The sequence below is a fragment of the Pempheris klunzingeri genome, chromosome 2 (genome assembly GCF_042242105.1).
Source record: "Pempheris klunzingeri isolate RE-2024b chromosome 2, fPemKlu1.hap1, whole genome shotgun sequence".
Classification (NCBI taxonomy): domain Eukaryota; kingdom Metazoa; phylum Chordata; class Actinopteri; order Acropomatiformes; family Pempheridae; genus Pempheris; species Pempheris klunzingeri.
In genome coordinates this window covers 16,466,276-16,490,024 of record NC_092013.1, presented here as the reverse complement: position 1 = coordinate 16,490,024, position 23,749 = coordinate 16,466,276, and the positions used below count along the sequence as shown (strand labels likewise).

The following is a 23,749-nucleotide window of genomic DNA, read 5'->3' as shown; positions in this document are numbered from 1 at the left end:
TCAAGTCAACATGGGAAAGACGATGAAGAGGTTCAGGATCGGTTTGAGCATCTGCAGTGTGTTTCCACGGCAACGGAGCAAACTCTGCTCATGGGGACCATGTGATACTGTTACAAGCGAGAGAGTGAACCCTGAGTTGAGATTAACTGTAAATATTGTTCCATACCATTTAGGCAGCAGAACGAACAGCAGAAACCAATAAAATGCAAATAAAACTCAAAGTTTACCTGCACTTGAGACTCTAAGTTTGGCTCTTGATGTGGTGTCTCCAATATAAAATGAAATTCTCTTGAATTGAACAGATTCATTGCCACAGCATCACGCTGTTGCCCCCTCCATACCCTTGATCTCTCTCCAGAGCACTCGCATACATACACAGACATAGAGACACACACACACACACACACACACATAAGATCAGCCACCCACAGAAATCCAAAAACATTTTGGCAACCCTCCTCCATCCTGCCTGTCTGGAGTGGCAGGGTCAGGGGGTCAGAAATGACAACATGGCAGCTGTGATATCTTCCACACAGTCCCTCAGTCCAGAGCGGCATGAGGCACAGGCTGTTTCCCAGGAAGAAGTGACCCGTGTCTGAAGGGGTGCTCTGTCGTCCAATCTGAGGACTGCTGAAGCCTGGCGGTGCTACCTGCTCAGGCCATGCTGCTCCTTTCCTCTGACAGACAACAGAGGAGGAAGGAGGCGTGACCAGGCAACTCATCATCTGCATCCGAATGTGGTTGTTGTTGTGTGTATGTGTGTGTTTGTGTGTGTGTGTGTATGTGTGTGTGTGTGTGTGTGTGTGTGTGAGGGAGAGGAAACAGAAACAAAGAGGTGATGGATGAGAAAGTCGATTCAATCTAGAAAAACACACAGTGAAAAAGCAGAAGTACAAGAACTAAAGGAAGGATTTATTGTATTTACAGCGATCAGAAGGCAAGACGGGAAAAAAAAGAGATGTGCAGAGACAGAAACCAAAGTGACCCGTGTCTGCCTGTCTGTCTGTCTGTCTCAGCTCTGTAGTCACCGGTGGAATGTCTCTTCGGACCTACAGATGCCATTCCCCGCATTCCTGATTGCTGAGCTGTCCCTTTACATAGAAGGCCATGCCCACAGTGTTTCCTGTGGCTAATTACACTGCACTCAGTAGCAGCCACAGAAAATAGCTCCGCGCCCTTCTGAAGTTCTGGAAATGCCTCTGTCTCATTTGAATCTACCATTTGCATGCGAGGAAATTAAAGCATTCTTCCCTCCACTGCAGCACTTTTTCACAGATTCACCTCTTCTTTTTTCTGCTTCTTTGACACCTCTTTTACACACACACACACACACACACACACACACACACACATTTCTTGGAGGAAATGCGTATTATATGAATTTAAAACTGATAACGTTCATCTAAAACAGTCTTGTTTCCCACTGCTGTCATGAGGGTTAATGACGGAAAGATACACACATTTGCTGATAAGTTTGATCATATCTAAAAATGTATGGGAGCTACAGTATAATTGTAATAATAATACATTTGTGACTTGTTTTGATGGACAATAGGAAAATAAATGCTTTTTTTGGTCTCTTTGGTCCATACTTAGAGAAGTGTCTACACGTCAGATGTGGAACCTAAAGCACTTCCCCTCAAACAACTCTGTGACTCCAGTTTGCAGAATATTGGTAAAACAGGCAATAAGAGACACGGTATTCAGGCTGAAAAGATGCACAGAAATGTGGCACATGTGGCAAAAGAAATAACACACGCTGTCTGTGCAATGAATTAAAAGTTTCAGAGAAGCATTTCATTTTGTGTTTCCAGTAGAATACTGATCATCGAAACACCAGTGTTATGTTATGTAATGTTTAATATTTAACAAGTGATGAATCTAATTACTATACGATGCGTTTATGTCTTTCTGGGAGGCAAAAGATAGCAAGATGCACAAATGTATTTTTACAGAAAATCAAGACAAGTTTACAGTAAGAGGTGATATTATTTCCAACCCCTTTTTAATGGCAATCATGAATACATGCATGTAATTTAACACAGCTGCAACGCCATTAATTATTAGACTATATCAGACATACAAAATATACCCCAAAATAAGTGATCTGTGAGGTGTCCAGTGTTGCTGATGATGCTAAACACTTGCATGACGTTTTATAATCAGAGAACCTAAACTATGGCGAAGTTCAGTTTGTAGACCAAACCCTCATATGTTAATTCTGTTTTTTATCTTTCCATTTAACACATGCCTCTGCACACTGGGTTAATTCATCACAATATATTCTACACACAGCCTTTACAAACAAGCCAAGAAAAAAAAAATATACCACTGTGTGTTGAAATCAAAATTCAAGTATAAAGTGTTACTGTTGCTCTGGACCAGGAACAGCAGGTGATAAAAGTGAGATGAGGGCTGGCTGGAGGTTTGATGCCACAGCTGCTGGTACTCCTCAGATCTCCTGCAGCAGGTTGGCGGGGAAGAAGCCGAGCTTCCGCCCCGTACTGACCTTCAGGTAGCCGTTTGCCTCCTCACCCTTCTTCACCACGATCTGAGGACACACACAGCAAACACACTTCACAATGAGCACCTTGTTACCTTCTGTTTGGTCGAGTATCTTTTGCATCTGCCTTAAAGACATATCCTAAAACTGACTAAACCCTAACAGCTGGATTTAAAGGTCCCATATTCTGCTCATTTTTAAGTCCACACTAGGTACTTGGAGGTCCTCCTACAACAGGTTTATTTGGTTAAATGTTCAAAAAACACATTATTTTTCTCATAGCAGATGTAGCTGCTGCAGCTGTTTTAAGCCTCTGTCTGAACACTTTGTTTTAGAAGAACAGAACAATCTGCTGCTTCGCTCTCGCTTTCGACATCTTCGTGTCCGCATACGCTGATATTGGGGAGATAAAAAAAACAATGGCAAGGTGGATTCAGGAGGTTTTCAGGGACAGTGTTGGCCTGTTGTGGAGCTAGAGGAGGTCACATGACCAACAGGTCCCCTTATGACATCATAAGGGGAGTCAAATCTAAACTGCATGTTTTCACACACATTTACTGAAAGATGGAGCAGGAGAAAAAGAGAAAAGGGAGATACACTCGTAATATGGGACTTTTAAGTGTTGAGTCGAGGCTTTTACTGTAAACTTTGGCAAAAAGCATTTGGAGGAAAAGATTTTAAAGCACAAAATCCAGATTTTGCACCTTAAAGTTGTGGATCTGTCCCTGAGCAAAGATTCGGAGAATTTTGGCACCATGTAGTGGTAACGTAATAAAGACGGCACAGTAGCAGACAGCATTACGTGCTGCCGAATAGTTTTTATTCCTTCACAAGAGAGAGAAGACTTTAAGGTTGGGTTCGGGTTAATTTACAACGAGGGTTAAATTTAAACAGCTGAGAGGTTTAACAACCAGGTTACGTGTCAATCAGTGAAACTGCAACTGTCTCTCCGTGTCAGCATGGCACATGCTTGTGTGTGTGTGTCTGTGTGTGTTGGTGTGTTTATGTAGTTGTGTCTATTACTGTCTTTTACAGTCATCACGTTAACACATATGATGACTGTATTTACATGAATAACTACACATAATACACAATGCTTAATTGAATTGGAAGGCACCATTTGTTCTCTTTTAATTCACTTTTTTAAATCCCTGGTGTGTAGACCTGAATAATTATTGTGTTTGTTATTTTTGCCTTCCTCCTCTAGATCAGTGTTAAATAATTATCAAAGTGTCAGCAGTTGAATAACTTAAATTCTCCAGTCTATGTAAAGCAGTGGATTAATTTATGCTTTAATTAACTCAACTATCTAGAGAGAATTGATTGAACAGTCCTTCAGGCTGCATGTTGCTTCCTTGTGTTTGTGTGTCAAGTACATAGTAAATATGTGTGTGTGTGTGTGTGTGTGTGTGTGTGTCTGTGTGTGTCTGTGTGTGTGTCTGTGTGTGTAGCTACATGAACTAACTGTCTACACACTGAAAAGATGTGCAAAGACTTACTTTTCAAATTTTCACCTTTTATTTATAGTGGTGACATTCACAGTTTAGTTATATAATCATGTGTCTGCACAGGAGTGTGTGTGTGTTTGTGTGTGTGTGTGTGTGTGTGTGTGTGTGTGTGTGTTAACCTGGTCTTTCTTCAGAGTGATTTGGCCCATCTCTCTGTTGCCAACAAAGGAGCGTGTCACCTTATAGACCCTCTCTCCCGCTCGCACTCGGATGATGTAGTTGGCAGGTATGAAGCCTGTTCTCTCTCTGATCTTCCCCTGGTGGAGCAAAAGCTTTTACAGTGAGATGTTGCAGCTCCAGTTTCTGAATTTCTTACGTGGCTCAATTTAAACATGCCATAAACACATGGTACGGTGGAGCTTTGAAACTTGAGTGACTGACAAAAATAGCTGGATGGATGATGAAGAGGAGAGAGTACAATAACCAACCACTGTGGAAAACAATGCCTCTGAAATGTTTTCAGCTCTGGACCAAGGGATGCGGCCTCACCTTAACCACAGTCAACTGTAGCCGCAATAATTTATTCTGGGAAATATAACTCAAAGCACTGACCAGCACAGTAACTAAAAGGTCCATTCAATCAAGTGTGGAATGATTTGTGTGGTCTGAGAACTGCCAATCATGCACTGTATTGTGCAGCTTACAAATCATGTTTATTCAAAGAAAAAGTCTGTTTACCCTCATGCTCAGAGGGTACAGATGATTAATTTATGCCTTCCTGACCTTTTAAAAAGAATCACTGTGAACTATGAGCTCAAAGCTGAAGGACGGTTTCCAAATTTGCAAAGCTGCTCGTGGTTCATATCTAAAAATTTGTCCAGGTTATCACTTGATTTTACAGCTGTATAAATATTCAACATAATGCCCTAAAGTAGCTGACTTGGAAAATGCAGGTGTTGGACCTTCCCTCCAGCACATGAATGCAGCATAATTGTTCTGCCTCAAAAAAAAAAAAGAAGATCCCAGGCGTAGATTGTCACTAAAATCTACTTAATTAACTGTCAAGCCGTGTGTGTGTGTGTGTGTGTGAAAAAACATCAGGCTGATTGACGTCACCCTGAGCAATATGAGAAAACAAATGCAGGACTCACCCTCCACCATTCCTCGTTGGAGTCATCTATCACTGTGATGCGATCACCGGCACTAAGGAGCAAACAGGATAGGAGTGATTCAAAGGGACACATGAAACATTTAGATATTAAATAATGACACAAACAAGCAGCGGTCGGGGAGAAAGAGAGCGTGGTGTGGAGAGAGAGGCTTACTGAACATCCAGATCGTCTTTCTCTATGGCTTTGAAGCGGTACAGAGCCAGATAGTAGTGAGACTGACTGAACACACCGATCTTCCCCGGCTGAAGCTTTTTACTCTGGTAAACGCAAACATATGGAGCACAGTATGGACTTAACATCACCAGTCATAATGAGTGCTTTAAATTATTCAAGGGTGTCTTGCTGTCATTTTGTTTGTTACCACTACAGGTATTCATACTGTGATTATTATATTTGTTATCATTATTAGCATTGATATCATTGATATCATCATCATCATCATCATCTCTGACCTTGTCATCAGCAGGAGCCTTGTCTCCTTTTTTGTCCCCTTCTGTATTTGCTGGTTCATGACACAGTAAACATTAGACAAAGCAACACCTTTACATATTGTACTTTAATTATTGTAAAGAATGTTTGCTGGTATTTCTGCTGCCGTGCACATCCAAAACACTTCCACAGGCGTTCGATCAGAAAACAAAGCAAAGGTACGGGCACAGAGACTAAAACCTGGAACATGCAGTCAAACAGGATGCCTTATTATTATATCATTTTATATTATCGCTATATCTCTACTTTTCCAGTGCTGACAGCTGCTCAGCACACACACACTTACCTCCTTCGCCCCCTTCATCCTGCTGTTTGGGCTGGGACTCATCATCCTCCATCATCATCGTCATCATCTGAACCATGTAGGATAAACTATTGTAATATATTCATGCAGAAGTTGCTTTATCACATTTTTGTAACTGAGTTGCGCTTTAAGGATCAGATCAATAGATCAAACACTGAAACAGAGAATTAAGTCAACATTTAGATAAATATGATCTAAAAGCAGATTCTACACCAACCACTTAGATGTAGACATAAAGTCATGCTTTTGGATCATGAAATGATTTCACCACACAGATAGCTGCGTGCTGTATGAAGCGCTTTTCATGCTTTTGCACTCACATTCTTCTTGTCCTCTGACCCTTTTTTACGCTCCTTGTTGGCCATGATCACACCAATGCGCAGCGTCTCAAACACGGGGTCAGTGCGGTTTGACTGTGCTGCCAATCAACGTCATCAGTCAATAAAAAAACTGAGCTGAGATGGAAAAACTGGACACAAACGTTACATAAATAAAACATGAAGCTGATAACATATATACTTCTTTCACGGCAGCACCCGTATGTAGAAAAGAGCTGTCCAACATTAAGACACAGAATGCCTGATTTGGTTTTAAGGTGTAATTTCTCCTTTTGTAGCAATGTACATAAATTGGACTCACAAAAGGGCAGCAGCTGTGAGACCGTGGCATTCTGCTGAGTGCTGTAGAGAGGAGAGCTGTAGGCTCTTCTGAACCCTGGAGGCTAAAAGAGGAGAGGACAGGAGAGCGAACATTAAATATCTAAAAATGAAAAATCATTTTTGATTTAAAACCAGTGGTGCTCTGTGACAATGACACTCACAATTTTGCCAAAACACCTCTGGAACTCAACGTAGGACTGACACTGGTGGTGGATGCTGGTTTTGCAGTTCTTACATCTCAATGCAAACTTGTTGTTCACTGAAGCAGAAATAAAGCAGAATTAAATCACAGACTCATTTTTACAGGTCGTGACGCTCTGACTTATTTTCTCGTGCAGGGAACAAAAAGAGGCCAGATGGACGCACAAACTATCATGCGTGCGCAGACGTCACAAAACTTCGGTTTCTTGCAGTAGTGGTCCTTGAACTTGTGAGGCTTGTCGTTGACTGGTTTGACTGGTTCTGGAGGAGGTAGCTCGTCTTTATCTTCCTCCTCTACTTCCTCATCATAGATGAAGTATAGCTGGAGAGAAAGAGGGTTTCAAATCACAACAAAGCAGAGTAGAAATGGGCCATACAGCACACGCAGGACAAGACACAAGAGGGTCAATTAACATGAAGCACAATGGACTTAGATTGGATGTAAGAGGAGAGAACGTCCAACAATGGTGTTCATCATAATGCTGTTTGACCAAAGTCTAAACAAACTGAATAAATCCTCATAAAGGATTCAGTTTTGGGATTCCACTGAATTGTGTTTATTTAATCCAAATCAGTCCCAGGATCCTGCAGCAGCCACAGCCCGGCAGATTTATATTAGAACGCTTCTATTAATACTGAACCTCTCTGAGTCACACTGAGTCTGTCTGGCATTCACACAAACTGTATCACAGTGCTGGGGGAAGCATTCAGTCCTTCCCTCAAGTAAAACTAGGAATACCACAATGGAAAAATACTGCGTTACAAGTTAAGGTCCTGCATTCAGAAACTAAGAAGTATTATCAGCTAAATGTACTTAGATGACTTTAAATGCTCGTGTTGCAGAAATGTGAGGTTTATATTATCATGTGTCCCATTATTGGATCTTTAATTCTAATGTGTTCGTGTGTAAGTAGCATTTTATTATTGTAGTTTGTTAACTGATTTCTATACTATTGGGTAGTTTAATCTATAACAATGAATAATGTTTTATAAACTAATCACATTTTTTATGTAAAATCTTAATGTGAAAAGTAACTACAACTGTTAAACAAATGTAATGGGATAAAAACTACAGCTTCCTTCTGAAATGTAGTGGAGTAGAGAAGTATAAAGTAGCATAAAATGCTCAAGTAAAGTACAAGTACCTCAGAATTGTACTTCAGCACAGTACACGAGTAAATACACTGCAGTTTTAAATCAGCCAATACACACTAAACTACACATATCAGACTACTGGGTGTCTTTTTAAAATTTCTACGTTGCTAAAATTCATAGACTGAGTTTAGAAAGTAAGTCTGTATGATACTGGGAGTTTTCATACTCTCTCACACACACAAACACACAACCACACACCACAGGTGGGATGGATGGACTGAAAGGGCTGAGATCTCAGAATAACCTTCAGTGGAGGCCGACAGAATTCCCTACTGAATGCAACAAAGCTTGACATCGCTGCTCCTAAATATACTCCAGTCCGGTCAAACAGAGCCATAACGATGTCTCACACACACATTCACAGATGTGTATGCACACAAACACACGCACACACTCAGAGAGACGCCTGACAGACTGAACTGGCTCCAACTCTCCATCTCTGGCAGGATTAGAGGGGCCCTGTGGCCGTCAGGCCATGGATTTACGCTACAATAGCTGCTAATACCAGGGGACAGTTCACACATTACAGCACCATCACTCTGCAACTCTATTTAGCTGTCAGGATTCCTAAACAAACCTGCTACAACGCCTCTGTGCATTCGTCAGCTTAGAGTTGACTTATTTAAGCCAGTTTCGACAATGTGTCACAAATCAAGAGAGCAGAAAAATACAACTGATGTGAAATCTGAATCTGAATCTGTTCATTCGAACTGTTTGAAGTACTAAAAAGTACGAATATTTACAATATATTAGGCTGAATGAATAGAAATCAATATGTGTTAAAGGGTCTGTGTTTCACCCTCTTTAAAAAAAACAAAAAAACATACATATATATATATTCCTCCAGTGGTATCTGACTAGTCAGAATCTTAAAATGAATAACTTTGGACAGGAAGTTAAGAGGTTTTCCATTTCTATTCACTGATTCCTACTCACAAACATGAGAATCAAAGCTATTCATTCAATTGCTTTTGATTTATATACTGTATATGCTTCTGTTATTTGGGTGAACTGACCCTTTGATTGTATACAAACAGGTCCCAACGCTGCTCACGGTCACACATAAATAACTCCTAATGCCACTTAGTGTCACTTTGCACTGATCGGTCAGTCAGTAAACAGCCGCTCCCATGTGTGCATCACACGGTGGGTCGTGGATATTGGATGTCTCACCGTGTTGTCCTCCTCTTTCACCACATTATCAGGGAGAGGTGGGCTGTCATGAATATCCACAGAGTCCTTGTCATCCAGCCTGTCATCATCGGGTAGCGAATTTCACATCAGGAGGCACATGTTGGAACAGGAAAGACAAATCGTGACTAGGGTTTCTCATGCTCATGGTGGTCTTGCTGTGTAAGCTTTTGAAAGGTGACTTTTTATTTTGCACTTTCTTGTCTTCTAGGTAGCAATTTGATTACTTCCAAACCAAAACAATGAGAAACCAACTTCACACACAGCCAACTTAGCCTTAAAAGTATATTAAAAAAAAAACAACCCTTTGTGCATGAGTTATCTACGTGAAGCAGCTTGTTCAAACATTTCGTTTATTCCCTGCATGGTCCTGTCTGCAGGCTGCACTCACGAGTCATAATGAGCCATGGTTTGATTGGTCAGTCGAGGTTTACTTCCTTCAGGTATTCAGAGTCCACACCAGCAGATGGCGCTGCAGACAGAAAACACACGAGCATCACTTCTGCTGCTGCTGCACAGGGAATCCTAAAAGTGTCTCATAGTAAAGCAACTCCTCTCTGCTTAGCTTACAATCAATCATCAAGCAGTAGCCTCACGTGTGTCAAATGTCATATTTTGATCTAATGTTAATTGGCAGCTCTTCTCATCATGTTCGGCCCGACTTAAGCGAACAAAGTGAAGTCACTTTCAGGATGCAGGGAACACTGAGGTCTGTTGTGTGGAGGCAACTTGATCTTAGCAAAGTTAAAACAGGACTCACTTGTAACCTGGTACAAGATATATGGCAAACGCATCTCCAGAGGGCTTTAAAGGGCTTCACCCTTCTCAGGTTGCTGCACGTGTTAAGATATATGTTGAGGATGTGAGCGAGAAAACGTTCAGCCATCCAACACTGTGCCCAGCAAGTATTAGTAAGGGGTTAAGAATGATTAAGTGAGGGTAGATCATCATTCAGGATGCACACTCATGCGAAAACTGACCGTCCAACTCAAACTCCACGACTTCTCAAAGTGAGGTGGTCGTTAGACACGTCGTGCCATCAGGAGGGCTCCCTGCAGCCTGAAACTTCCTTGGACTCTTTCTAGATTTTACTCCCAGCCCCGTTGTTCAGTCCTTTACATGCTCAGCTTTCCAAATGAGGCTCCAACAGGTGGGAGATTGGGATGAGTAATGCCGACCCAGCCCAGCCCTGAGTCTGAGTGTGTGTGTGTGTGTGTGTGTGTGTGTGCGTGTGCATACATGTGACTGTTTGGGACAGCTGAGCACTTTAAAAGCCGAGAAGCTCTCCCAGCTGAGTGGTAAAAAATCCCCAGTGCTCTGCTTCTGGTTCCTCAGTCAGCAGGGTGAAGTGTAATGTTAGAGTATTAACACACTCGCTAACAGTTTGTGGACTCTCTCTCTCTCTCTCTCTCTCAGCCGTCTGAATCTAATGAAGCACCAGGACATAGAAAATAAATGTTTATCTGAAGTACAAATGAAATTTCACTTGTCACAAGAGGATGACAAATCTTTTTTCAGCCCAATATGTCATGTCGACCTGTCTGACTCGTGAGAAATAAACATAATCACCCAACTCTGGAGCAATGGGAACAAAGGTTTAAAGAGACACATTGACACAGAGGATGAATACTTAGTATTGTACTAAATGTACTAAATGTACCTAAATAATGTACTAATGCACATAAATTTGAGGTCTGGGTACAAAGTAGGTTGGTTTAATACATGCTTATGTCTAATCTTGGAGTGAATATATAGGAGCACAATGCTTCATTTCTATCACGCAATTGAAAATGTTATGAGTACACGAATAAAACTTGTGGGACTTGAGCCAAAAGCTACATCTGTTCCTTTAGAGAAAAGGGTGTGTCCCCATGACGCAGACATGTACTGCGTTCCAGCCGGGAACCTTTTCTCTAATGTCGTTCCTGCCGCTGTGCCTCCATGTTTTCTGTCGAAAAAGAGATTAAGAGATACGATTATTGTCAAAACATTCTGACCAAAGTCTCATTTCTGAAAAACAAAACAATATCAATTTATATTCAGTTCGATCAGGTCTTTCAACCAACCAACCTACCTGCAGTTACTAGTTTCTTCTCAGATTAAGATTAAGATTGTTTATTCTGGATTAAAACACCCAAGAGTGTAAAGAAACCTCCACCTCAACTAACTACACTTAAATACAGTTTACAGGTCAATGCTAATGATTCAATTATACATCATACAGCAGCAGAACTATTACTTGTACCTTTCAGAACATTTTCTTAAAAATACGTCTCTACTGCTTATTTTGTAGTGTGGTACTGCTGTTATTACTGAGGTAAATAAATATTCCATCCACCGCTGGAGGCTGACATTTTTTACACCAGTTTGTTTTGGCTAAAGGGATCGCAGTAATGGGAACCAGAGGGACAATGTACATGGAAGGGATGGGAGTTGTTGCTCTCAATGGACTCTGCCAGTTTTTCTTCATCATACCTCTTGAGGTTTTCCTGAGGGTGGCGCTAGAGAAAAGGTCATGTTGGCATTTGATGAGCACTGCACTAATTTAACTTTTTTTTTTTTTACAGACACTCTTCTTCCTGTTAAAAACCTGGCACATATTTTACCCAAAATGCAGCTTGACTCATTTCAGTCATTGTACAGATTCAGATGTCTTATGATAACGGAGGCTAACGTGGCCTCAAGTTGCTCTTCTCAGGCAGCGATGAGGAGCAAGATCATTTCTTCCTAACCCATAATATTTTCTTTTTTTTTTGCTGCTGTAATTGTCGCCATTCAAAAACGCCGGAGTCCTCCTTTAACATAAAAGACTCTTTCTCTGAGGTGCTCAGTATGTTCCAACAGGTGATAGATTAACCTTAATAAATGAGTGGAGAAACAAAGAACGATCATTCCACGCAGGGTGGAAGAGCTTAAATGTCCGAGTGTGAAAATGATGTGAATTAGATGCTGCGACCTTCACATTCACCTGATTTCATCCAAATGGACACCTGTAGGACAGTTTGGCTTCAAGTGTCAGGCAGCGTTCATCACCATCATCAGGGTGACTGTCTCATGGTGGAGCGAGGTTATCCTGCTATTACTGGTGAAGACTTAGTGAAACTTTGCCCTGAAGCTGTTCAGGAGGGTCGTGACACTTTACCACCTGTATATGCTGCATCCTGAGAACTCACTCACTCACTCACTGTCAAATAATGAAACCACATCACACACATGTTTTGATAGATTTTTTCGACTTTTATATTTTTAAAAACAAACAAAAAATAACAGATTAAATAAAATTTACAGTAGACATATGCAATCATTGTGCACTTTAACTACTTCTTCTGATACGTTCTGCACAGCTGTCAACGAAAAACGCAAACACAATGGGGCGCCGGGGTGGAGCGGGGGAGGGGCAGTCGTGGGAGAGAGGAGAGGGCCAAAGAAGTGAGGTAGAGGGCAGTAAGGAGGAAACAAATGAGGGGAAGAGGAGGAGAGGGGGATGAAGAGGGAAGGAGTAAAGGATAAAAGGAAGGCCTAAACTTTTTTCACTCAGGGGAAAGAAAGAAAAATCACTGAATATATAGATTTCTTTTATTCCTTACATCACTTATATAAATATATTGAATCCCAAAAAACAAAAAAAGAGAGAAAAAAAAACTTCTGAGAAAAAAAAAAACAGCGCAATACAGAAACCCACAACAGCAGTAAGGCAAACAGAAAGCAAGAGAGGAGAGCGGAGAGAGAGAGAGAGTACATGGGAGGGACAGAGGAGGAGCAGAGAGAGAGAGAGAGAGAGAGAGAGAGAGAGAGAGGAGGCAGTTTGAGACATGGCAAGAAAAGAGGGGGGAGCAGAGAGAGTGGCAACTGTGCGTATGAAAATTTATAAATATGTGAGATTAAGGGACGACCGGGTGACGGAGAGTCGAGGAAGGAGAAAGAGCGTTGGCAGAAAAAGGAGGAAAAGGAGGAAGGGTGGGGAGCAGGGGAAGAGGAGGAAAAGGTTTGACTGAGGTCGACTGTCCAGTGTGTTTGTTATGTGCTACGTGACCCTGTTGCCTGCATCTGTGTGTCTGTGTGTGTGTGGGTGTGTGTGTGTGTGTGTGTGTGTGTGTGTGTGTGTGAGTGTGTGAGTGTGTGAGTGTGTGAGTGTGTGAGTGTGTGAGTGTGTGTGAGTGTGTGTGTGTGTGTGTGTGTGTGTGTGTGTGTGTGTGTGTGGCAGCACACATTCCACGGCAACAGTGAAACACATGCTTGCGTGTCTTGTGTGCTCTTCTGCTATATAAATACAAAACAAAAACAATGAATAAAAACAAACAACAAAATCATCTTTGCAACCAAACACCAGCCACCTCATGATTCACACCTTCTTCCCTTTTATACATTTGACACATCATTTAACTCAAGTTTTTTTTGTTTTGTTTTTAAAATTGTACACTAAGAGCAGTCCCCCTCAGTCCTCCCTCCTTTTCCACCACTCCACCGAGTCTTTCTTTCTGTCTCTTTGACTTTCTTTCTTTCCTACCGCTCTCTTTTCCTCTCACTGAGAACTGGCTCTCTCCAGCACACGTAGGTCATAGTTCTTTTTGGCGGCCCTCAGTTTGAAGAGGCTGGCCCCGCTGTTGTTAAGTTTGAAGGAAGCACTCTGGGCAGCCATGGTGCTGGGGAACACTGCCACTACTGTGTAGAGGTGAGCTGGGTCGTTGCCGTCGCCCTTCGCTCCCACAGCTCCCGCGCTGGCCCCGGGCCCAGCGGTGGCCGCTGGCCCAGAAGATCCTGCGCCGGGACAAGGGCCACAGCCTCCTGCTCCTCCTCGGCCTCCCTGGGGCTCCCTCAGCCACTGGATCTTGGCACCGCACAGCGACAGCTGGTTAAAGAGCTTTTCAGCCTCTGGACGTGAAATCCCCTCTGGCAGGTCCGTTACCTCGAGTACCCGACTCACCACTGGACAAAGAAGAGACACAAGATGGAGAGGTGAGCATGACTGCTCCAGCTGTTGTCTTTAGAGACCTTTGAGGGACCTCCTCCAGAGACATACTGTGTGTTTGCAGCTTTTCAGCTCAAGACTTTCTGCAATGAGGAATTAGGACGCTCACTGCCCTGTGGCCAGCAGGACAGGAAAGGAAATCCAATTTGTCACATTTGTAGTGGCCGTAGAGGTGCACTTGAATGGAGCGCTGCAAGTACATGTTAGTAAACTCTCAACAACCTGAGGTTTATTTAACAATGTCCACACCAGACGGAGGGAAGCATTATAAGAATATCAGCAACACTGACTTTATAAACCAATATAATCCAGGCACACGCTCTGGTGCCCTCTAGGATCTACCTGGACAACAGTGATGAAGGCAGAGTACCTCTAGTCTTTAGGGACAACTTTACAAAACCAGAAATTCTCAGGTTGAATTCTTCAAAAATACCAGACCACATGGGATGATGCATCTGCAACTTACCAACATCAGTGGTGCCGAGATCTGTCGATGCAGATTTGAGTGTTTGTTTTTTGCCTCGTGCCCCGTGTTTCATTACTCCTTGGCCCTGAATGCGTAACACACATATTCTCAGGTTTAGTACATTGCAGTTCCATGACAAGACGCTAGGTGGGAGTATAAACCATCAGTGGGAGCCTAAAACAGTTGCATTATAAACTTGCAGAAACATGAGAGGTGATGAGACAGAACATAGTGTACCATGGTTTCCATTTCAAATGTAGGCACCTTTATCAATAACTTCAAAAAAATCTTCAATCACATAACCAAGATATTCTGAGGTGGCTAATTGGTCTGTAAAAAATTATAACTGACATTTTCCACCTTTTTCTCTCTTTAACAACAAATACGAATTCATTATTAAAATAAATGCCATTGTAGCTCCTCAGGAAACAACTCTTCATGACGAGCTTGCAGGGGTACAATTTGAACCAACAGTGTAAAAGCGAGGCGTAGCAGCACCGAATTGTGGCGCCTCTCAGAAAATGTGGAATTGTGGATGAGTGTGGAGTTCATGACAGCTCTCTTAAAGCTAGAAATTAGCTGTATGGCAGAAGCACAACAGTACATGCTTAACATGATTCAAAAACACTTATCAAAACCCATCAGTTTTTCTTAGGGCATATTTGCTAACTGAAGGGCGTATCTGAGGGCCAGTCAATATCACAACCTTAACAAGTAGAATGGATGAGTTATGTTATTGTTTCAGAGAGGACAGAGGCCTGCCCGTACTGACCTGATGGGAGCTGTAGGAGGACTGGCCATGCATGAGGGGATGACACAGGCTGTACTGGAGAGGCTGCCCCAACAGAGAGTAGCGCCCATCACCTAAACAACATAAATTAAACAAGTTAAAATCAAATCCTTCATCCTTCACTTCAATTTAGGGTTTTATTGCCCCAGTAGAGACCAGGTGGACCTTATCACATGGCTTTGTCTCACTGACATTAAAATCAAAGAGACCTGGCCAAGAGGGCATCATTAAAAACAGTGTTATGATGAATACACTAATACACAACAGTGAAAAAGGAGATGATGATAGATGTAATAAGATTTATGGAATTTTAAAGGAATTCATATTGACAATTTTCAAAATCACTTTAAGATAACAGAAAAAACCACTAATGTATTTTGGTGGTATTACACAGATCCCAGACTGATGCAAGACTGTATTTGTATGTGTAAGCATGCATCCAAATAGTGGGTCTATTTGTCAGTAAACGTATTGTGGCCGTGTGTGTAAACATCGGTCAGGGGACGGGGATGAGGTTAAGCCGTGTGTGGGGACAGGAGCTTTGACCCAGTGGAACAGTGCCACAGTCGTGAAATGACGACCTGTTGGTTCAGGGCCAAAGTCACCTGACAAGGTTTGGAGGGTCGCTTTGGAAATGGGTGAAAGAGCAAGTCGGAGCATGGGTGGTAAAAGCCTACTTTTGAGTGAAGGCAAATGTGCGATGAACAAGCCACAAACAGCACAGTGTATTGTACAATTCCCATCATCAGTGGATACATTAACACATTTAAAAGCATTTTCCTCATCCTCATCCTGGGGCAAATATCTGTTAACAGTACTGTTGTATCTGCACGCAAGATATCTGTATGTAATTGAACGTTCAACCTTGCTGCTCATTTGTACCTTGAGCTGGTCCTCCTGGCCGGGGAAACTGGGAAATGAGGGGTAATGGTCCAAGGCCTGGACAGACGCTGCTGACGCTGCCGGAGGGAGACGGGGTGGGAGACTGAGTGGGGGAGGCCAGGGGACTCGTCAGCTGGGTACTGGCCTGGACACAAGGAGAAGAAAAAAAGACAAGAAAAATATGAAAAACCATCTCCTGCTGATATGAGAACACTTTCAGCTTTACATCACTTTATCCACACACACAGACAGACTGTTCATAAAAAGATCCCATATTCTGCTCATTTTAAAGTTTCTACTTGTATTTGGGGGTCCTATACTAGAACAGGCTCATGTGGTTCAATGCTTAAAAAAACATTATTCTTCTCATTGCAGTCATGGCTGCTGCAGCTGTTTTCAGCCTCTGTCTGAACGCTTTGTTTTAGAAGAACAGAACAACCGGCTGCTTTGCTTTTGTCTTCAACATCTTAGTGTTAGTGGGGAAAAACAGTGGCGGACAGCGAGGTGGGGTCAGGAGGTTTTTCGGCCAGCTGAAATGCTGGTAGAGGTCACATGATCAACAGTTCCCTTATGACATCATAGGGGGAGCCTACAGCCTACAGCATGTTTTCACACTTTTACTGAAGGATGGAGCCGGAGAAAAGGAGAGAGGAAGGTCTTTACTCAGAGTTTGGCGGTCTGTAGGCACACTCTGGACAAATACTTATATTTAAAAGACATTAAAAAGTGCAAAGATGTTAAGATGTCAGCTGAAGACATTGCCATTCCTCCTCTTGGCCACTGGGGGGCTGACAGGCTAGTGGATATAAAACCATGAATGACTAAATGCAAGTCTGGATTCATGACACTCTTTACATTTACAAATAACTTCACCCACTGATGTAGAGCAGCTTTGCATGCATTGGTGTGTACCTGTGGAGTGTTGTCAGGTTTGTAGAGCTCTCCTGGCTTGCTGGGCCTCTGCTCTATGCTGTAGTACTTGCATGGGTTCCACTGGACCAGAGGAGGGTTCTGGGAAGGCTGTGGTCCGTTGGGGACGCTGAGCTGCATGACCATCACCCCAGGCCCAGGAGGAGGTACTCCTGAGAAAGCATACAGACAGACAGACACACATGTAGATTGACAGGTTTATTAGGGACCAACTTAAGTCACAACCCTTCACCTTTTTTTCAAAAAAGCAGAATTCAAAAAATGTTTAAAGACTTTCCAGTCTGATATTTGATATATTTGCCCTTTTTGATGACCTGTAGACAACCTGTAATACACACTACTAGGAAGTTTTGTTTCCTGGTTCAGGATAAGCATTGTTAAGAGCTTAAGCTATCAAATGCAAGAAGATGAACTCGTTATTATCCCAAACATGTAAAATGAGCTGTTCACACAATCACAAGACCCACAGCTAAGGCTTATTGTTGAATTTAGGGATGGAGAAAGTTTGAAAACAAAGACTGAAATATGACTTTTAGTAGAAGTTTACTAACATAAATGAGTCTCATCCAATTCTGGAGTGAGAAACTGACAAATCAAATGTCTTTTTCCACAAACAAACACACACCTGAGTAAAGGCACAAACAGAGCAGAGGGATAAAGTGACCATTACGATCAACATGTACTTTGGGCCAAACGGGAGCATGTGACCCTTGAAAAGAAAAAAATCACGTAAACCTAAACCTCACAAACATTAAAGGACATCAGCTCACAAGTTCAACGTGTGAACCCCACGTACTTCTGTCTGAACTTTTCCCTGAATACCTTTCACCTGATCTGCAATCACTGAATTGCAAAATGCATCAGAACTTTGCATTCCAGGAACTTTGGACTGCAAAAAGTCTGGGAGAAAACCAACAACACTCGCAGAAGACAAAATAGAAAAGACAGAAGAAAAAATAGAAGTACAAAACCAAACCAATAGAAAACCCACTTGAATTAAAAATGTCTACTAATATGTCATACTGTCATACTAACAGTATGCTGGCTAACATTAACACTGTGCTCTGACAGCTTACCAGCCAACGCTATGTTATAGCCTCTAAACTAATGTTAGCTTATGCTAACCTGGTCAGTGTAGCCTGAGCTCCAACCACTAGTTAACTGTTAGTAGCCTTTAAGGAACAGGGGTTAGTATGTTCTATTCTGTAACAGGCTGTGAATTTTTATAGAATTATTAGCTACCTTGACTCAACAAAGAGGATGAGTGCTCACAGTCTCTCTGCTGCTGTCCCACCCTGCATGTGCTATAGCTGCCAAGCATCTGTCCTGGTAACATTAGTGTACAGCTGTTAAAATCAAATTAAAATAAAATAGGTGTAGCTTTCTACCCCTAAAAAAAGCTTAGCTGGTACAGGATTAAGAAACTCAGGTGACTCTTTCACACACTAGTAGATGAGCAGGGCAGCTTCTAACACAGAGCATGTAGCGTTAGCATGCAGCTTTGAGCCATAAAAACCTTCAATCAGGATCTTTTTCAGGACATGTTGGGGGATCAAATCTCTCTTTGGCATACAATTATGAATTTAAACAGGTTTGTTATGCGATACGTTATACAGGTGTATATGCTGTTGCCGTCTACAAGGGACAGGGGGTCGTTTTTCCCCAAAAAGGGGCGAGGTGATGAGAGCTACTCTGGATACGGTATTGCTGCTCTGATATATACCCCAGGCATTCAATTTAGCAGAATAATGCCTGCAAAATTCGATAAAATAGATTCTTTACAAAATTGAATCTTATAAAAGCTAAACTGGCAACTTAAAACCTCTTGACACCAAGTCTCACCTGAATATTGCTGCTGCAACTGCTGAGGGTTGCAAGGGGACGGCGACTGTGTGATTTGATACTGCTCAGAGCTGGGGGGCTGCAGGTAACCTACTGACGGGCTGCAGGATGGACACATACAGAGAGGGAGAAAATAATACACGGTATTCATAAATGAATTGTTTTTCACCAAGATGTCAAGTTTCTGAACTTAGTTGAACTTGGCTTGCATTTTCTAAACAAATTACAACTTACTCATGCAGATGACAATTACAACAGAGCTCATGGCCAAATAAAAACCACTTACTTCACTGATGAAGTGGAAACGCTTCCACAGACCTTCACTGTGGCAGCTATGCTGACTGCTGTGGTCATGACTGTGCCTCAAATCTAATGCCACTTCATCTGTATGAATATGATGTATTCATACATACCTTGTGCTATTCTGCTGCGTGGGTGTGATAACACTGTAGTAGACAGGCATGGGCCCCTGGACAGACTGGCTGACTGGCACCATCACCTGCTGCTGGTACTGCTGCTGCACCACCTGCTGATTCTCATTCCCCACTGGTACCTGGAACAGTGTAAAGAGTCACGAGAAAAGGAAAAATTAAAGTGGAGAAAAGGAGACAAGACTAACAGAGAAGGCCAAACTCTTGTTGCTGTTTTAAGTGGTGTGTTCATGTGCTGTGGGAATAGCTCAACTACAAAAATGTGCAAATTTGTGAGCTTTCACTCAACAACTGATGTTTTTGTTCAGTTTGTACAATCTAATGACTCTGATGTTCAATGGTATATGGTCATTGATTCAGTATTCATCATTTACATTACTGCTGATTAGGACTAATGATCAAAACAATACATTTCTGAGGCGAACTCAACTTTGCCCGACTTCTCAAAATAAAATGCTGTTTTAAATGTGCACTAGATGGAGCTGTTTAACCTGATAAGATGTGCAACAGGAATATGGACACTGGTGGAGTCTAACCATTTTCAACCCACCAGGCAAGGCTCAGTTATTTCAAAATACTAACAAAATTGTTATTTATGTATCTTTTTGTCATACAGCTGACTTAAAACTGTCCGTACCTGATATGATGGCATCTGTGGGTACTGAACCATTATGCTTTGCATTTGTCCTCCCATGCCTGCCCTCTGGGAATTGAGCAGACCAGGGTTTTGGGGCTGCTGTACACCCATCATGCCCTGGTAGCTCGGCTGCTGGCTGGGCATCATGGTCTGGAGACCTGATGACAACAGACAACAATTGGAGGAGAGAAATTAGAGTAGGGCGATGAAGGAAGAGCAAGAGAGGAGAAAAAGAGTAGAAGGGTAATCGTGCCTTTGCCTTTAATGGGAAATTCACTGTACAACTGGACAGAAGTAGAGCCAACTTCAATAAACAGGTTAGAGATTATGGTGCTATGAGCAATCCAAAACTTGGGCAATGGCAAACAAAAAACAGAACAAATTTCTCTGTACTACCTTCATACTTTTTTAAGTTCATATACTGTATCTGTTTGTAAAAAAGAGGATGTTTGTAGTGCTTTATTTATGTAAGTATAAATCTTCACCATCACACAAAACTCTTGAATTCTTGAAACCATGCAGCAGCCTGGATTGATGCAAGGTCTCATTGCCTGGATTGATGCAAGTGAGGGTTTGGCAGCCCTCCACGATGAGCCAGAGTCCATTCAGATTGTCAACAATGTCTATGTGTCACTTACTGTATTAACACACAGCCAGCCTTCACAGACTCCAAATGAAAGGGATTGAGGCATGAAGCCATGAAAAAAAAACTGAGAGAGCACTCTATTTTGGTCCAAGCATATTTGACTTGGCGGAACAACACAGGGACATGGTTTAAAACCAACCTTTCACCTGGTAGACTTAAAACTGAGTATGACTTCGCATTTTTTGAGGAGGGACAACTGGATGCAGTGTGTGCACGTGGCTTTTGGATGGTGCTCCAAATTTTCATGGCACTTTTCTGATTTCTGCACTATTGGTGGAAATCTCAATTTAAATATTAAACGCAAAAAAGACAGTGGGTGAATGAATGAGTTATTTTATACTCCAATGCAAAAGAAGCACTGACATTATGTCCTTATGTAGTTACATTATACATCCATCTACTTGTCTATAAATAACTGAAGTGAGTTTATGACACCGTACACCGACCTGACTGCTGTGTGGGCTGAGGCATGGGTTGTGTGCGCTGGGCAGGATAAGACACCTGGTGGGACATAGGCTGGGGCACACGGTACTGCTGGCCTGAGCTGGGATACTGACCAGGAGGGTAGTATGACACCTGTATCTGAAGAGAAACAACAAACAAGAGATTCATGAATACACAAAGGCACAATAACTATTGAAGGATCACTGTGACTTCAAACTTGTTCACATGCGACACTGAAACAATAATAGGGCATTAAGAACACATTATTACATGATTATACAGTGTTATTTCTTGTATATTGTGTTGTGCATGATATTGCCAGCAACTGGCTCATAAAAAAAACCTGGCTCTCTAGCTCCAATATGTTCACCAGCTCATCACTAACTTTGTCCGTCTGCTATTTGGTGGTGTTTGTTTTTAGTGCTGCTTTCCAAGAAACAGCTGCTTGCTGTTGCCAAAGACAACATATGGTGGAAGTGGTGACGGTTAACAAAACCAATGCGTTGAAAGCTGCTATAAAGCTTTGTACGCTGAAGGGATTCATTTCACATGTCAATACAATAATACTGATTATAGCATCGTTATGACAAAGCAAACATAGCTCAATTATGTAGTCCCTTGTCAGTGTTCCACAGTGATGTGCAGAAGCACAAATGTTCAACAGAAACCATCTATATAATGATGTAGAACAGTTAAGAGACGTGTAAGAGTCTAATGTTGAAGCTTGAAAAACTTGCAGCTATTACAACTGAATGTAGCATACAGAATTTCCAAACAAGACATCAAATGGACAAACAGAGAGGAAGCTCAATGTTGGGAGAATCGATAGTTCCTGCCTCCACCTTCATCTGCATACACGACAGCATTCAGCCCATCTAGAGGCTCCAGCAGTGTCAATATTTGCACTTCTGTTGCACTGTCGACCACCCACACATAAAAAAAAAAACAAACAAAAAAAAAAAAACACAGTGCATCTTCCTTTACCAGCCAATGCTGTTCATACAAGTATGGAGATCTAAGAATGAGGAAAATATAAGACGGTGTGTAGGGTGATGAAAGGCATCAAAAGATGCTATCTATATAGGTCAGAGCTTGGAACTACAAAATAAAAGCCTAGAGAATAAAAGCTCTTCAAAAAAGAAAAAAACAAAAGGTGGATCAATATAAAAACAGTACAGTTTTACAGTGCAGGAACATGTCAAAATTATTTGTAAGATTGCATATAGTAGGTATGCATAAAAACATATTCAATAATAGAAAGTTACATAAGCAAGTACAAGTAGCTTGCTTAAGTAGCAAGTACACAAAAGCACTACAATCACTGTCTGAATACTGTAAAATGTGCACCTGATTGCAGTAAACTCTCCATTCTCCATCACACCTACAGTGAAAAGGTCACTCAGGCCACGGGATAGTGTACTTCATTATTGTTTGTGTGCTCTAATTGACAAGCTGCTTTAAGGGCACACTCCTGACCCCATTTCCCCATGTTCCCGTACATGTGAACACCACACTATTGCCAATTAAAATAAGAAATTAGTCACTTGAGCTATTAAAAACTCTACTAAGCAGACTATCTTCCTTTACAACATCGCCCCAGAGCGAAATTACAGGGCCAAACGTTTCCTACTGCGTGTTTAATGACCAGGTCAATTTAGTTCACTCTCTCCTCAAATGAATTATAATAACTACTTTATGGATTCAAGTTAAAAGCCTGGGGGAGGAAACGAAGAGTGTGAGTGACACAGAGTGAGAGAACTCATCGTCACCGCCTCTGCAATCAGAAGAATGTGACAGGCTAGCTGACTGACTGAGACCGAGCTTGTGAAGGTGACGCACAGCGCTCTGAGGTCCAGGACCAAACTCCCCACTGGGTCAATCCTGCTACTTCACAGGAGTCACATCACTGATAAGTCACACCTAACTCCAAGTTTACAAGACAAGATCCTTGTAAATTGTGATATCTACGGCATTTATGCACCACAGGATAGTTTACAGTAACATCTGATTTTATAGGTTCGTAATTATATCATAAATATAAAGTTTCTTAGAAATTACTATTTAATTTTATTTGAATGTTATAGGTAGAGACAATGTTACACTGGTACACTTCCAATTAATTGCTAAGCTAGTGTAATAAATGGAAATTCAACATATTTGCAGAATTATGTTTCCAAATATAAATGAATAATGAGGGAAATACATTTTTCTCGCCAATAACCGATCCTTGTTAACCGATCATTAACTGTTAATCGCAAGACTGTATTTGGAAAGTCTGTCACCAAAATAAATTTACCAATTCAACGTGTTTTTTCTCTCAAAAGAAGGGATTTCTTTTTACACGTGCAACACACTTGTCGATGTATTTAAAGCAAGAGCTGCTCAGCCATAATGCTACTGAGGCTTCTGTTTTCGCATTGTCTCCTCAACGTGTAATTTTAAAAAGTAGAAACTCCAGAGTTTGGAATCGTGTTTGTTCACAGCAGTAATACAACTCTATTCACAAAATATAGTAACATGAATGCTCTGAAGCAGAGGTTCTTAAACATTTTGGATCTGGGGACCAGAAAGCTGGCAAAGAGTGGTCTCA

The 23,749-nt window shown here is 41.7% G+C and overlaps 2 protein-coding genes across 8 annotated transcripts in view; both read right to left on the bottom strand.

Moving 5' to 3' along the window:
* Positions 1-2,320: 2,320 nt before the first annotated feature.
* LOC139218361 (SH3 and cysteine-rich domain-containing protein 3-like) lies at positions 2,321-9,583 on the bottom strand. The gene is given in 12 exon segments (XM_070849924.1): positions 2,321-2,551; positions 4,131-4,268; positions 5,103-5,154; positions 5,277-5,380; positions 5,576-5,616; positions 5,893-5,965; positions 6,237-6,329; positions 6,578-6,637; positions 6,737-6,834; positions 6,942-7,098; positions 9,105-9,183; positions 9,514-9,583. Coding segments are annotated over 12 exon segments (1,011 nt in total). The 5' UTR covers positions 9,531-9,583; the 3' UTR covers positions 2,321-2,452.
* Positions 9,584-12,338: 2,755 nt separating this feature from the next.
* Positions 12,339-23,749, bottom strand: part of LOC139210833 (R3H domain-containing protein 2) — a 29,151-nt gene continuing 17,740 nt past the window's right edge. For all 7 annotated transcript variants that reach the window (XM_070841019.1, XM_070841027.1, XM_070841052.1 and 4 more), the window contains 9 exons: positions 21,162-21,297; positions 20,070-20,227; positions 19,415-19,554; positions 19,002-19,102; positions 17,142-17,311; positions 16,230-16,374; positions 15,330-15,421; positions 14,558-14,642; positions 12,339-14,048 (listed from right to left, as the gene is read on the bottom strand). In XM_070841019.1, the coding sequence (XP_070697120.1) occupies positions 13,645-14,048; positions 14,558-14,642; positions 15,330-15,421; positions 16,230-16,374; positions 17,142-17,311; positions 19,002-19,102; positions 19,415-19,554; positions 20,070-20,227; positions 21,162-21,297 (1,431 nt within the window). In that variant the 3' untranslated portion in view covers positions 12,339-13,644. The remainder of the gene's footprint in view (positions 14,049-14,557; positions 14,643-15,329; positions 15,422-16,229; positions 16,375-17,141; positions 17,312-19,001; positions 19,103-19,414; positions 19,555-20,069; positions 20,228-21,161; positions 21,298-23,749) is intronic.